Below are 13,849 nucleotides of genomic sequence, written 5' to 3'. Positions count from 1 at the left end.
TTGGTTCTTAACCCTTTGAGGGCCATGGGCGTAATGGTTACGTCCATGGCTGCGCCTCTCAGGCGCCACGGACGTAACCATTACGCCGCCTCACCACCCACCCATGTCAGGGCTTCCCATTCCACCCGACCCCCCCCCAGTGACATCTGATAACGTCAGCACGCAATCGTATGCTGACCTCATCAGAGGTCACCTCCGATTGTGCTGGAAGCATGCTTTCAGTGCGATGCGGAAGAGAAATGCAAAAAGCATTTCTCTTCCGCTCGGGAGGAGAGGGCCAGCAGAGACATGAAAGGAATGGAAAGGCCTTTCCTTTCCTTTCATGTCTCTGCAAGCATTTCTGCTGCCCGATCGCGATGCGATCCGGCCGCAGAAATGCCCACTAGACACCAGGGATTATTTTATTTTTTTTTTTAAATGGACATGAGGGGAGCGACCCCTTGGGCAAGAAGGGTCGCTCCCTGGGGAGCCAAATTGTTTTTAGGCCATTTCTGCCCCGCAGGGGGGAGCAGAAACCACTTGACATCAGTTTTTTTTTTTTTTTTACTATATGACACATAAGGGGAGCGGCCCCTTGGGCAAGGGCTGCTCCCTGGCGGGCCAAATTATTTTTAGGCCATTTATGCCCGCCCCCGGGGGCAGCTCAGCCTGATATAATTAGGCCGATCAAAAACCCCTAGACACCAGGAATAAAAAAAAAAATGTTTATGTGTAGGGAGCGACCGCTTAGGCAAGATTCGCTATCTGGGGGGGCAAATTGTTTTTAGGCCATTTCTGCCCCCCTCGGGGGCAGATCGGAGTAATATAATTAGGCTGATCTGCCCCAGGGGGTGGGGGGAGAAACCACTAGACACCAGGGAGGTTTTTTTTTTTAATTATTATACTGACACATAAGGGGAGCAGCCCCCTGGGCAAGGGCCGCTCCCATGGGGGCCAAATTATTTTTAGGCCATTTCTGCCCCCCCGAGGGCAGATCAACCTATTTTTTTTTAGGAAACCACTAGACACCAGAGATTGGTGTGTATGTGTGTGTTTTTTTTTTTTGGAGGGGCAGTCCCTTGGGCAAGGGTCGCTCCCCATGGGGGCACATTAATGTTGGCCATATCTGACCCACTTGGGGGCAGATCAGCCTATTTTTGGAAGGCCCATCTGCCCCCAAGGGGGGCAGAAATGCCACCAGAGACCAGGGAAGATTTTTTTTTCAAAATAAGAGGGGAACGCTAGGTGGTAGGAAATTTGTGATCCCACACAGAAATGTGGGGAAAAAATTATTTTTTCTAGCTAAATTTGAGGTTTGCTGAGGATTCTGTGTAAGAAAACATTGGGGGATCCACGCAAGTCACACCTCCCTGGACTCCCTCGGGTGTCTAGTGTTCAGAAATGTCTTGGTTTGGTAGGTTTCCCCAGATGGCTGCTGAGCCCAGGACCAAAAACGCAGGTGTACCCCTGCAAAAACAGGTAGTTTTGTATTTGATCAATTTGATGTGTCCAGATAGTGTTTTGGGGGTATTTCCTTTCGCGAGCACTAGGCCTAACCACACAAGTGAGGTACCATTTTTATTGGGAGACTTGGGGGAATGCTGGGTGGAAGGAAATTTGTGGCTCCTCTCAGATTCCAGAGCTTTCTGTCACCGAAATGAGAGGAAAAATTGTTTTTTGGGCCAAATTCTGAGGTTTGCAAAGGATTCTGGGGAACAGAACCTGGTCAGAGGCCCACAAGTCACCCCATCTTGGATTCCCCTAGGTGTCTAGTTTTCAAAAATGTGCAGGTTTGGTAGGTTTCCCTATGTGCCGGCTGAGCTAGAGGCCAAACTCCACAGCTAGGCACTTTGCAAAAAAACATTTCAGATTTCAATATAAAAATGGGATGTGTCCATGTTGTGTTTCCTGTCGCGAGCATTAGGCCTACCCACGCAAGTGGGGTACCATTTTTATCGGGAGACTTGGGGGAACACAAAATAGCAAAACAAGTGTTATTGCCCATTGTCTTTCTCTACATTTTGTCCTTCCAAATGGTAGACAGTGTGTAAAAAAAGATTTGAAAAATGCCCTGTAATTCACATGCTAGTATGAGCACCCCAGAATTCAGAGATGTGCAAATAACCACTGCTTCTCATCACCTTATCTTGTGCCCATTTTGGAAATACAAAGGTTTTCTTGATACCAATTTTTCACTTTTTATATTTCAGCAAATGAATTGCTGTATACCCGGTATAAAATGAAAACCCATTGCAAGGTGCAACTCATTTATTGGCTCTGGGTACCTAGGGTTCTTGATGAGCCTTATATATCCCTGCAACCATAAGAGTCCAGCAGACGTAACGGTATATTGCTTCCAAAAATCTGACATCGCAGGAACAAGTTACAGAGTAAAACATGGAGAAAAATTGCTGTTTTTTTACCTCAAATTTTTTGTTTTTTTTCAGCTGCTATTTTCTGTAGGAAACACTTGTAGGATCTACACAAATTACCCCTTGATGAATTCACAATTTTGTCTCTTTTTCAGAAGTGTTTAGCTTTCTGGGATCCAGCATTGGTTTTAAACCGATTTCTGTCACTAACTGGAAGGAGGCTGAAACCACAAAAAATAGTAACAATGGGGTATATCCCAGTAAAAAGGCCCAATTTGTGTTGAAAAATTGGGTTTTCTGATTCAAGTCTGCCTGTTCCTGATGTAGGAAGAATAGGAATACATCACATACAAACAAACATAAGTTCCCAAATCCCAATACAAACATTTTAGGCCTGAGATAGTTGTAAACCAAAGTAAGTAGTGAAAGGCTTAATACATGACATGTTAAAAAAAGACAGACTGTGGGTTCAATAGAAAAGGCAGGTCATGTTTAGGATAAACTAACACTTATTACTTAAGTGCTGCATTGTTAAATTAGCTGTGCTGAAACACACAAGAGGCCCAAGCCACATAAGAATGAGAGTTTTTCTTCAAAGCTGCACCAACTGTTGCTTTCAAAGTGTTCACTTAGCACGAACAGGGTGGAACAAAAGGGTGTATCCGGCCTTATCACAAGGGTCCTAAAAACCACAAGTCATTCATATTGTGGTAAGGGGAACTGTGTAAGGGTCAGATAAGTATTTGCAAGGCAGGGCAACCATGAGCAGCACGCAACATATAATCTCTTGTTGTGCAGAAAGATAGATATGGTGAATGACGTCAGTGTAACTTACCCACCCATGAGGCCAACAAGTGCAAGTGCTTCTTTCCAGCTGCACCTCATTATCTTATCTGTACTGCTTGTAGTTGCTTACATCAATGCTGAACTTTTGACCACAGTTTTTTGTGGTTTTTACAGTATAAAAGCTACTGGTGTTTGAACCAGAACTTTGAACTTCAGTCATGGCCTCTATGTTGAGACTGCCTGTTGTTCCCGGCTGAAAACCTATATTATTGTGTCAAATTGATCTGTCTTATTTTATTAACAGATTTCCCTCTAACATTCCTGAAGGCTGGGAAGATGGTGATTTTAGCACCACAAACTCTTTGTTGATGCCATTTTCAGGGGGAAAAAACACAAGCCTTCTTCTGCAGCCCATTTTTCCCCATTTTGTTTTTAAAAAAATGAAATTTTCGCTGTATTTTGGTTAATTTCTTGGTCTCCTTTAATGGAACCCACAAAGTCTGGGTACCTCTAGAATCCCTAGGATGCTGGGAAAAAAGGATGCAAATGTGGCGTGGGTAGCTTATGTGGACAAAAAGTTATGAAGGCCTAAGCGCGAACTGCCCCAAAGAGTCAAAAAATAGGCTTGCCACCTCAGGGGGAAAAGGCCTGGCAGCGAAGGGGTTAAATCAACATTTGTATTACTTAGTCATACTGCATTGCAGGTGTGATTAAATGAGTACAGATGCATGTATTTTTTTTAATGTAGACTATTGGATTGCCTCAAACATTCACTGCTTTGCAGTGACAGGTAGATTGGCACAAGCACGTGATTTATAAATGAAAATATACAGTTATCACAGTTTACACACACACTAAATACTGCAAAGCGTGTACCTCTGATATTGTTGCTGCAAATCATGGCAAAACAAGGTTCTGACTAGAGCTAGACAGAACATTTTTCCACAACACGAAATCGTTCTACGGCACAATTTTGTCTGAATGTTTCAAAATGTGTTTCGCTTGGACAAACTTTGCTACGTTCACTAAATAAATTGTTGGTTCCCAACCCACACGCGAAATGGCAAAACACTGCAGACTGGCGTGAATTATGAATGTGGAAACAAAATGGTTTTTCGTGCATTTTAGTACAGAAAATGACATAATGTATTTGTGATATGATGAAATTACATATTTGCCAAAGCCAATCAGTAAACAATTTGTTTGTTCAGGACTTGTTTGTTGCTTTCCAGGTTCAAGGGAGGGCAGTGTGGGTGTAATTAGCCGACTGGTTGACATAACACAAAAAGAATAGATTAATGTGGGATAAACTATGGTTCTTAGGCCTGGCGCCCTGCACTATGTTGAAAGGAGTATTGACCACGTGAGCCGAGGAACAGAAAAACGTTCTAGCACTAGTCATGAACAAAATCTATTAAGGAAAGGACCAGCCATAGACTCCCAATAGGCGTGTTTAGTATTGTCAATTAACTTTTTAATGGCCGTGGGCTGGGCCCTACCAACAGTCTGGTGAACCAACCTCCAACATACAGAAACCTCGGTTTGGATTAGCATACCCTGATCAGTACATTTTAGTGTTTACAATTTTGGAAGGAGCTATCGGCTAAGCACTTTTTTTCCTTGTGCGCTTTATTCCGTAATTACAAAACCCCGCCCTCTAAATTACAAGCCCCCAGGGGTGTAATTTAGGCCCCTGCGGTGCAGATGGGCCCCAATTCTTCAGAGGTGCCCCATTCAGCCTAAATCCAAAGGAATATCTGAGCCACTGGAGACTCGGGACCTCATCATGTTTTTTTTGGGGGGGGGGGGGGGGGCATTTTACGTTACGCCGCTGTGGGCAGCCCCCCCGTCGCCCGGGTGGATCCAGTGATTCAACTTCACAATACCCCACTCACAGCACCTGCGCTGACTCTGCTCTGTCCCACTCTCTGGTACCTTGAGGTCAGTATCCGGAAGCGGCGGGGCCGTTGTTGCACAGGCGCTGAAAGCCATACACAGAAGCAGCAGCAGAGGGGTAAAGAGTGTAGTGTCCATCTTCCGCTAGCAATCAATAAACAAACGCAGAAGCCCGGGGCGTACGTTATGGCGATGAGCAGCACAGGCTGCCTACTGTGACAGGTCCAAGCTGGCTGTTGCCAAAGAATTCCCAGCACCTAAACTATAAATAAGAGTAGGCGTGCATAAAGAAGGCGTACAGTATGCCTGTGGGCCGCCATGTTGAACACACTGATGCAAATGCGTCTGATTCCGAACACTAGGACAAGACTGATTTTTCAAGTGAATTTCTTGAGAACGTTACAGTTTTCCGAATTATATTTTCGATTTATCTCAACGTTTATTTGTTGCATTAAAATATTTCCAGCTCCTACATTGTTTGTTAATAAGTGATGTATAACCGATAGCTGTATCAACGTGTGTGCTTTCATTATTTCCTTTACATTTTAATAATTTCTAATAATGAACTACTGTTTTCGCTCCAATATAGTGTTTTTAAAAGTAATATTGGTCAGCAGCTGAGGTAACCTTTCACTGTGATATTTGTTACGCTACTGTGAACGCTCTCGCCCCAAAAAAATCTGGTTTAGGAGATGGTGAACATAACATGTCGGACTCTGACACACTTCCCGTCTAAGATTGCGCAAAGTACCAATGTTTTGTCCGGGATGTGGAAAGCAGATCCTTAAGACTGTAACAAGCATTGGTAAATGCATTAGGTTTCGCCTTTGTTACTAAACTGGATCCTTGACTTTTTACAAAACTACCATAAATGTTATTTTACAGTGATATGTATAGGGGAAAGGTGTCATGTGCTAATTATTCAACCAGGTCCATGGTCAGAGTACTGTGATAACACTTTATGTGACCAAAAGGCCCCTGTGTATCCGATGAAGATCAACCCTCAAGACTGAGCACGACCCTCAAAATGTAAGTAACAACATTTAGGGCACTTAATTTGTGAACTCGAAGCACCAACAAAATGGGTAACATTTACCGTAAGCAAAGATTACTACTGTGTATGGTGTGCATCACAAGCAAGCAAGAAGTGCAGCGGCCATCATCTACTATCAACTACTGAGTTTCTGTTTCCAAACTGCAGGGAGCAACAGGCAGTTTACTGCAATTCTAAGTAGGCTGGTATTTCCAAGCAGGATCCTCCTTCAGCCAATAAACCTCTTTGCCGTTTTAGATAGACCTTATGCCAAAAAGATGCCAATGGCAAACATATTAGCCTCTTCTCATTAGAACAGCATAGCCTAATGCATTTCATAAGAACTAAGTCACTGTTCACAACTGTGAGCTGGAGATAGCAATAAATACTGGATGGCTCTGTGTCCTAAAGAGGTGAAAGTAATATGGCCAATCTGCCGAGGTGTGCAGTAATGAGTTTGATAATTGTCACCCTGTCAATTGCACTCAAGATCGATCACTATACCATGAACAGCTGTATGAAAACTGGCAGTCACGGATACCACCCTAGACATTTATTCCATCTTTTCTGAGTGTAGCACTTATATCACAGTTAACTGTATTCAACTGGAAACAGTGATATACCTGAGATTAGTGGTTTGTCTGAACAATACTCCCTGAGTTCTCATTCTAAGGCTACATCTGATGAAGCAGAAAATGAAGGTTTTGATTTATTAACGCATAAACGTAGTGTGAAATAATCATGTGCGACATTAACCGAACTAATAAAGATTGTACGGGGACAAAATGTGCCCTTAGAGTAGTTTGCCAACATTTATACGCGTGCTTCATATAACGTGGTGTATTAGAATTGCACTAATCTGACATAATCATAAACGTGTGCTACGATTTGCTTGTTTGAAATGCGTTAGCTTAGCATTACTTTAGCGGAGGCTTTGGCCTAGTGGCCTGGTCTCACGGTTTAGATGTTCGTATTTTTCCAATGTGCTATTATACGTGTATTTCCGCTTGAAGCTGTATTTTTCCACAGAAACTGTTCACATGCTTATCTTAAAGTTTCGTGCCAGCCTGGCATATTTTCTCTTTAATTCAAGGTCGACTTGCAGGTGCGGACAATGGAGGCTCTGAAAGTGAGCTAATTGGGAGACAATGTTGCGATTTGCGTACCCATCTCCAAGGATAATGTATGCTTAAGTAAAAGCTTGAGAATCGTCGTTTTTGATTGGACAATTTGAAGCTAACCTATGAACCCTCCAATGGAGACCCTACTGGATTCGAACTGTTGTCTATAAAACCCAGGTGCACGAGAAGAAATTAGATCATTGAGGCCATTACCCGGACACTACGCCATTTTGTAGACTTCGTAGCTATTATGGCCCACTTTGCTGCGACGCCATTTGAGAGACTTTGATGCTTTCTCTAATCGAGAGAAAGAGACTTTAATGATTCTTGCCCTAGAGACTTTAACTTTGAAATGCCCTTTGCATGAAGTAGTAGTCTTACCTTGCCGCCGTGAGGCAATTGCCCCGTCCACCCCTGCCCCTTTGTCCCGTCCCATGCTGATCGAGCAACGGTACCTGTGAGACGAAGACTTCCTTGATTGCTGATCGTAATTGGTAAATATGAAAGGAAATTGTAAAATTGCATTGTGTTTCTTTTAGGTAACCAACTGCTGATTTTTGATAAGATCCCTAGATAGGAGTTTTCTAAACTTATGTTGCTAAATTGTTTTTGCATGAAGTCCCACATGCCGATTCTAATTTGAGGTTAGATGAGGATTCCACATGTTGCACGATGCAATTTGAGATCTTGTTATGCTGACTAAATGTACGCAATTAGCCCATTACAGATTATCGTATTAGTGCTTTGCATTGCCATTATCGAATGCCTTGTGATTCAAATGCTACATAGATTACACTTGTTTCGACGTTATGGACAGCTATTAATGTTCATTTATGTTTATCATTTGGTGTTGAGACACATCTATATCGTGCTAGCTTTGTTAATATAGGGAAATAAATTCACTAACTTTGCAATAAACTGGTGTAGTTATTCCTGACTGAAAGGTCAGGGTTCGCCGAAATGTATTCTGGATTAATCATTAAGTGTTATGTTGATCAAGGTATTGCTTATGTACGTTATTGATTATTGATTTGATGCGACGGATCGGTTAAGAGTACAGAGAGTTCCCACTTAGTCAAAAGATTCATCGGCCTAAAGAGCGTCCGAACACAGGTAAATTGTTACTACGGTTCGCTCTATCACATCGTTAATAGAAATTGCTGAAGCAGATGTCTTAATTAGAAACTTTTGATGAAATGCTTATGTATTTGGAATAATGACTTATGTACAAAAATAAATAACAAAAAAAATTAATGTGCACATTTGAAAATGTGATCTCGAGGAATGGTCACCCGTGTTCACGAAATGTACTAGTTTATGATTGATCCATCTAAACTATTGAACGATGTATTGGATTAATGTAGTAATGTGTCATATTAAGGGTTATGAATTATGTTTTTCTTATTAATTGTAGGCCTTAACTTAGCGAATGACTTGCCCTAGGTGCCAGGCCTCATGAAGAAGCTGTATTTCTTAGCGTTTAATGAAAAATGCTGACAGAGTGAACTAACTGTGAAATGCTCAGTGTTTTTATAAAATGCTTAGCAGAAGCTTTCTATGGGAACCGACGGACAGGAGACAAGGTCTCTAGTAATGTATCCAAATGTGTGTAATGTGCATGAGATGTACTTTCCTAGGACAAGAACAATGAAGACCCTGACTGGAGGCGAAGATGCAACAAATTTGATACCTGACGAGCCAGATGATGAGAACATCGTATAGCGGACCAATCAATGACATGTGAACTGTGAAATATTAGAATTCATTTGGTATATGGACACTATTGGACAGAGTAATAATGTACGATTAATTGACCAGTTTGGAAATTGGGGGATAATTTGGGGGAACTTTGATATAACAATGTGAAGGAGGAAAAAGACTTCAGACATTATTCTGATTTGTGATGCGATATTTGGGAGAAGAGGAGATTTTAGATTCTATCATTGGGCTCATACTCTCTGACTGAGAGCCTGATGTTTTGCTGATCGATTGGTGACCTGAGGATGAAGACTGATTCTGCTTGCTGACCCATCCCGTGGATAGGTAGATATGACAATGATTGAATTGCATTTTTATGCCTTTCCTTTCTAGGTACTGTTAGAAATAGGGTTTTTGGTTGGCAGTCAGGTTACCCTCTGTCCAAGCAAGAACCCTCACTCTAGTCAGGGTAAGTCACACACAATCCAAAATTATCCTGTGCCCACCCTCTGGTAGCTTGGCACGAGCAGTCAGGCTTAACTTAGAAGGCAATGTGTAAAGTATTTGTGCAATAAATCATACAATAACACAATATAGCACCACAAAAAGACACCACACAGTGTTTAGAAAAATATATAATATTTATCAGGATAATTGTAGGTCAAAACCAATAAAGATGCAATGTGAAATTGTAGAGATATCACTGAAAATTGATATAAAGTGTCTTACGTCTTTAAAAAGCAAACAAAGTCTCTTTCAAGCACAAAGTACCTGGTTTAAAGTGGAAAATCTCCGCAAAGGGCCGCAGAAGAAGAGATACGTGGAAAAATGGTGTGTGCGTCGATTTCTCCCATGCACACACGGACTTGCGTCGTTATTTTTCACGCGGGGAAGTCTCTTTCTGTGGGTCGCGGGATTACCAGATGTCCCGGGGTCTGTGCGTGGATTCTTTGGCTTGTTTTCCGGCTGCGTGTCATTCCGGGAGGCTGTGCGTGGAATTCTCGTTCTCACGGCAGGCGTTGCGTCGATTTCCCCTCTGGAAGTCGGGCGGCGTTGTCCTTGCGAGGCCATGCGTCGAAGTTCCGGTCGCCCCGAAGGTGTTGTGTCGATCAGCGTCGGTGTGCGGCAATTTTCTCGCCGTGGAGCAAGCTGTGCATCAAAATTTTCAGCGCACGAAAAGTCCAAATGAAAAGAGAAGTCTTTTTGGTCCTGAGACTTCAGGGAACAGGAGGCAAGCTCTATCCAAGCCCTTGGAGAGCACTTTCACAGCCAGACAAGAGTTCAGCAAGGCAGCAGGCCAACAGCAAGGCAGCAGTCCTTTGTAGAAAGCAGACAGGTGAGTCCTTTGAGCAGCCAGGCAGTTCTTCTTGGCAGGATGTAGTTTCTGGTTCAGGTTTCTTCTCCAGCAAGTGTCTGATGAGGTAGGGCAGAGGCCCTGTTTTATACCCAAATGTGCCTTTGAAGTGGGGGAGACTTCAAAGAGTGGCTAAGAAGTGCACCAGGTCCCCTTTCAGTTCAATCCTGTCTGCCAGGGTCCCAGTAGGGGGTGTGGCAGTCCTTTGTGTGAGAGTCGGCCCTCCACCCTCCCAGCCCAGGAAGACACATTCAAAATGCAGATGTATGCAAGTGAGGCTGAGTACCCTGTGTTTGGGGTGTGTCTGAGTGAATGCACAATGAGCTGTCAACCAAGCCCAGCCAGACGTGGATTGTAAGGCACAGAAAGATTTAAGTGCAAAGAAATGCTCACTTTCTAAAAGTGACATTTCTAGAATAGTAATATTAAATCCAACTTCACCAGTCAGCAGGATTTGGTATTACCATTCTGGCCATACTAAATATGACCTTCCTACTCCTTTCAGATCAGCAGCTACCACTTCAATACTGTATGAGGGCAGCCCCAATGTTAGCCTATGAAGGGAGCAGGCCTCACAGTAGTGCAAAAACAAATTTAGGAGTTTTACACTACCAGGACATGTAAACTACACAGGTACATGTCCTGCCTTTCAGCCACACAGCACCCTGCTCTATGGGTTACCCAGGGCCCACATTAGAGGTGACTTATATGTGGAGAAAGGGGATGTTTAGGCTTGGCAAGTACTTTTAAATGCCAAGTCGAGGTGACAGTGAAACTGCACACACAGGCCTTGCAATGGCAGGCCTGAGACAAGGTAAAGGGGCTACTTAAGTGGGTGGCACAACCAGTGCTGCAGGCCCACTAGTACCATTTAATCTACAGGCCCTAGGCACATATAGTGCACATTACTAGGGACTTATAAGTAAATTAAATAGTCCAATCAGGTATGATCCAAGGTTACCATGTTTAAAGGGAGAGAGCATATGCACTTTAGCACTGGTTAGCAGTGATAAAGTGTGCAGAGTCTAAAAGCCAGCAAAAACAGTGTCCAAAAAGTGGAGGGAGGCAGGCAAAAAGTTAGGGGTGACCACCCTAAGGCTGTCGGGTCTAACAGGTACCAACTGCGCTGTCTTAATACTTTCTTTAGGTAGATGTTTTCCAAATTTCTGTTCTAAATTGTTTTGCATGAAGCCCCACATGCTGATGCTAATCTGGGTTAGTTGAGGTTATTCACCTGACAACTAATGAATTACAGAGACAGATGGTTGACAGACTATTTTGCTGAATTTATGGATATCATAGCTTTGTTGAAATGGGTTTTACTAATGATTTGTGCTGATGCATTGGAATGTCTTTTGATTCAAGCTTTGATTAGATCATGTTTCTTGCGACTTGTTGATTAACAAGCTTTATTAAATTAGTTTGATTTGAGTTGATGATTAAGATTCATGACTTTAGTATTGTTAATATAAGGGAAATTAAACTTACTAAACTTTTACTAAAGGTGTGGTTATTCATGGCTGTAAACTCATGGTGTGTGAACATTACTGACTTCATTGATTATTGTTTTGACTAGTGATTATTGTGCATTGATTATTGTTTCTGTACTGGAACCATGGTAAGAACACCTTAAATGAATCAAAAGGTTCATCAACCTATACGCGTCCCCTTATAGGTTTATTTATTAAGGACGGATGCGCCAACAAAAGTAAAAAAATAAAACAAATAGCTTCAAATATCAAGGAACGGACCAGGTCCCAAAACTTTGCAGACCTGCAAAAGAATGGTATCCAATGCCTGCTGAGCGTTACAAAATGAAATACATTTCCTTCTGAGATACTCCTGTAAACTGTAGTATCCCTAGGGCATCGGAATGTCAAAGAAAGAGCTGACAAAACAGTCTTTCTGCATACTTCCTGATATTTACCTAACATCTTAAAGCCCAGAGCAGCGAACATGTGTCCACCGGCTGGCTGGCAAGCGCAGGCTGAGCTGCTTTGCGTTTACGGTCTTGCAAATACTTTTCTTCAGCAGCATTATTTAGAAAAAATGAATTACGTCTTCACACGATTTTGTGTTAAAACACCATGACAGCCATGACACACACCCTGCCGTCTTTCTGAGTGCAAGTGTGTGGCAGCAGCTGCAGTTGTGAGTCGGCTTTCTTTGAGAGATGGTCTCCAGCAAGGCTTGTGGGGTCTTCTGGACAGAGGTTGAACCCAGAGGTCGGGGTCACAATGGAAATAAATACCGTGCATGACCCCAAAGAGAAAGCTCAGAAGATGGCCGGCAATCAACAGACCCCAAGGAAGTGACACAAGGAGATAAGGGACAAATAAATACAACGGCAAAGATATGAGTTGTGAAAATACACATTATACAAGAAGAGGTGAGAGCTAAATACAAGAGCAGGAAGATAATGTGCAGAGAGAGGTGAAAAGCGCAAAGACACTCAGGAGGAATTAGAGAGAAACAGGCACACAGCGAATATGAGTCCTGGGTTGAAAATAGTGGTGGAGGCCGTATTTGTCAATTCAAACTACATTTTAAACCCTTTCGCCCTGTCTAACAGCTGTTGCGTTTTTAACAGGATTGTAAAAATAGAAGTGAAATCAAATTACCTTTAAAGTTGAAAGAGTAAGACACTGGGCTCGTTGATGGTACACAACAGGAGTGAGGTGGGGGGAGGGACGGGCAGGCCATGAACTGGAATGTAATGCTGGTACAAAAACATTAAGAGTAATGAAAGTAGAAGACAATGGTCAAGACATAGGGTGTGGCATAATGGCTTGAGCTGCTAACCAGGGTGCTGGGTTCGAGTCTCTCCGTCGGCTCACAAATACGTTTGAAATGCGTGCTAACACAAAAAGTTGAAATCAAAGGGAGAAAAAAAAAACATGCTGACGACAAGCACGCTTCAAATGGGTGCAGGAAGAGATTAGGTAAATTTAAACAAAGGACATGGTGCAAACACAGAAGTTCCACCCCCAAAGCATCTGAAAACGGTATTTGGGCCATGGGATACTGATAAGAGCAAACACACAAGGAACAAGCATTGGTAAATGCAGGGAACATGCTACAGCCAATAGAAAGGGAGGAGAAGTAAGTGGTAAGCACATGAACCAATAAAAAATTAAGGGCGGGACGTAAGCCCCTTTTAAGATTTATATTGAATACAATAGATTTCACAAGCACTGTGCAGGCAAAACCTAAAAACCTTCTGATTCCATTCTGCAACATCCAACTTCCCCAGGACCAACACTCTAAAATTAAGGAAAATAAGCAACTAAATGGTTTTTTTCCTGCTCAGTAAGGTGGGCTTTAGAAAGACACCATTAGTTCTTTACCAGCCTAATGATTATGGACACCCTGTTGACTGTTTACTAAAAAACGTTAAATTTTGTCTCCAAATAATGAAATGGTATATTTTTTTAAAGTGCATTGCTACATTTTTAAATTTAAACTGCTGCGTGTGTATTGCCTCTGTTGTTGGACACAGAATGATAGGTTGCCATCTTTCTTAAAATAAGCATTGGCAAAGTCAATCGGTCTTGTCTATGTAAGAGCTATTGGCTTTGCCAGTGTGTTATAGCCATGTTGTACACAAGTA

The 13,849-nt window shown here is 42.5% G+C and overlaps 1 protein-coding gene across 3 annotated transcripts in view; it reads right to left on the bottom strand.

The window, feature by feature from the left end:
- Window positions 1–5,383, bottom strand: part of GINM1 (glycosylated integral membrane protein 1) — a 220,889-nt gene extending 215,506 nt beyond the window's left edge. The window contains exon 1 of one of the 3 annotated variants that reach the window (XM_069235279.1): window positions 5,073–5,383. In XM_069235279.1, coding sequence (XP_069091380.1) covers window positions 5,073–5,171 — 99 coding nt within the window. In that variant the 5' untranslated portion in view covers window positions 5,172–5,383. The remainder of the gene's footprint in view (window positions 1–5,072) is intronic. The other 2 variants (XM_069235277.1, XM_069235278.1) reach the window with 2 other exon arrangements.
- Between the last annotated feature and the right edge of the window lie 8,466 nt (window positions 5,384–13,849).

The sequence above is a fragment of the Pleurodeles waltl genome, chromosome 5, assembly GCF_031143425.1.
Source record: "Pleurodeles waltl isolate 20211129_DDA chromosome 5, aPleWal1.hap1.20221129, whole genome shotgun sequence".
Classification (NCBI taxonomy): domain Eukaryota; kingdom Metazoa; phylum Chordata; class Amphibia; order Caudata; family Salamandridae; genus Pleurodeles; species Pleurodeles waltl.
This window is presented reverse-complemented; position numbering and strand designations above follow the sequence as displayed.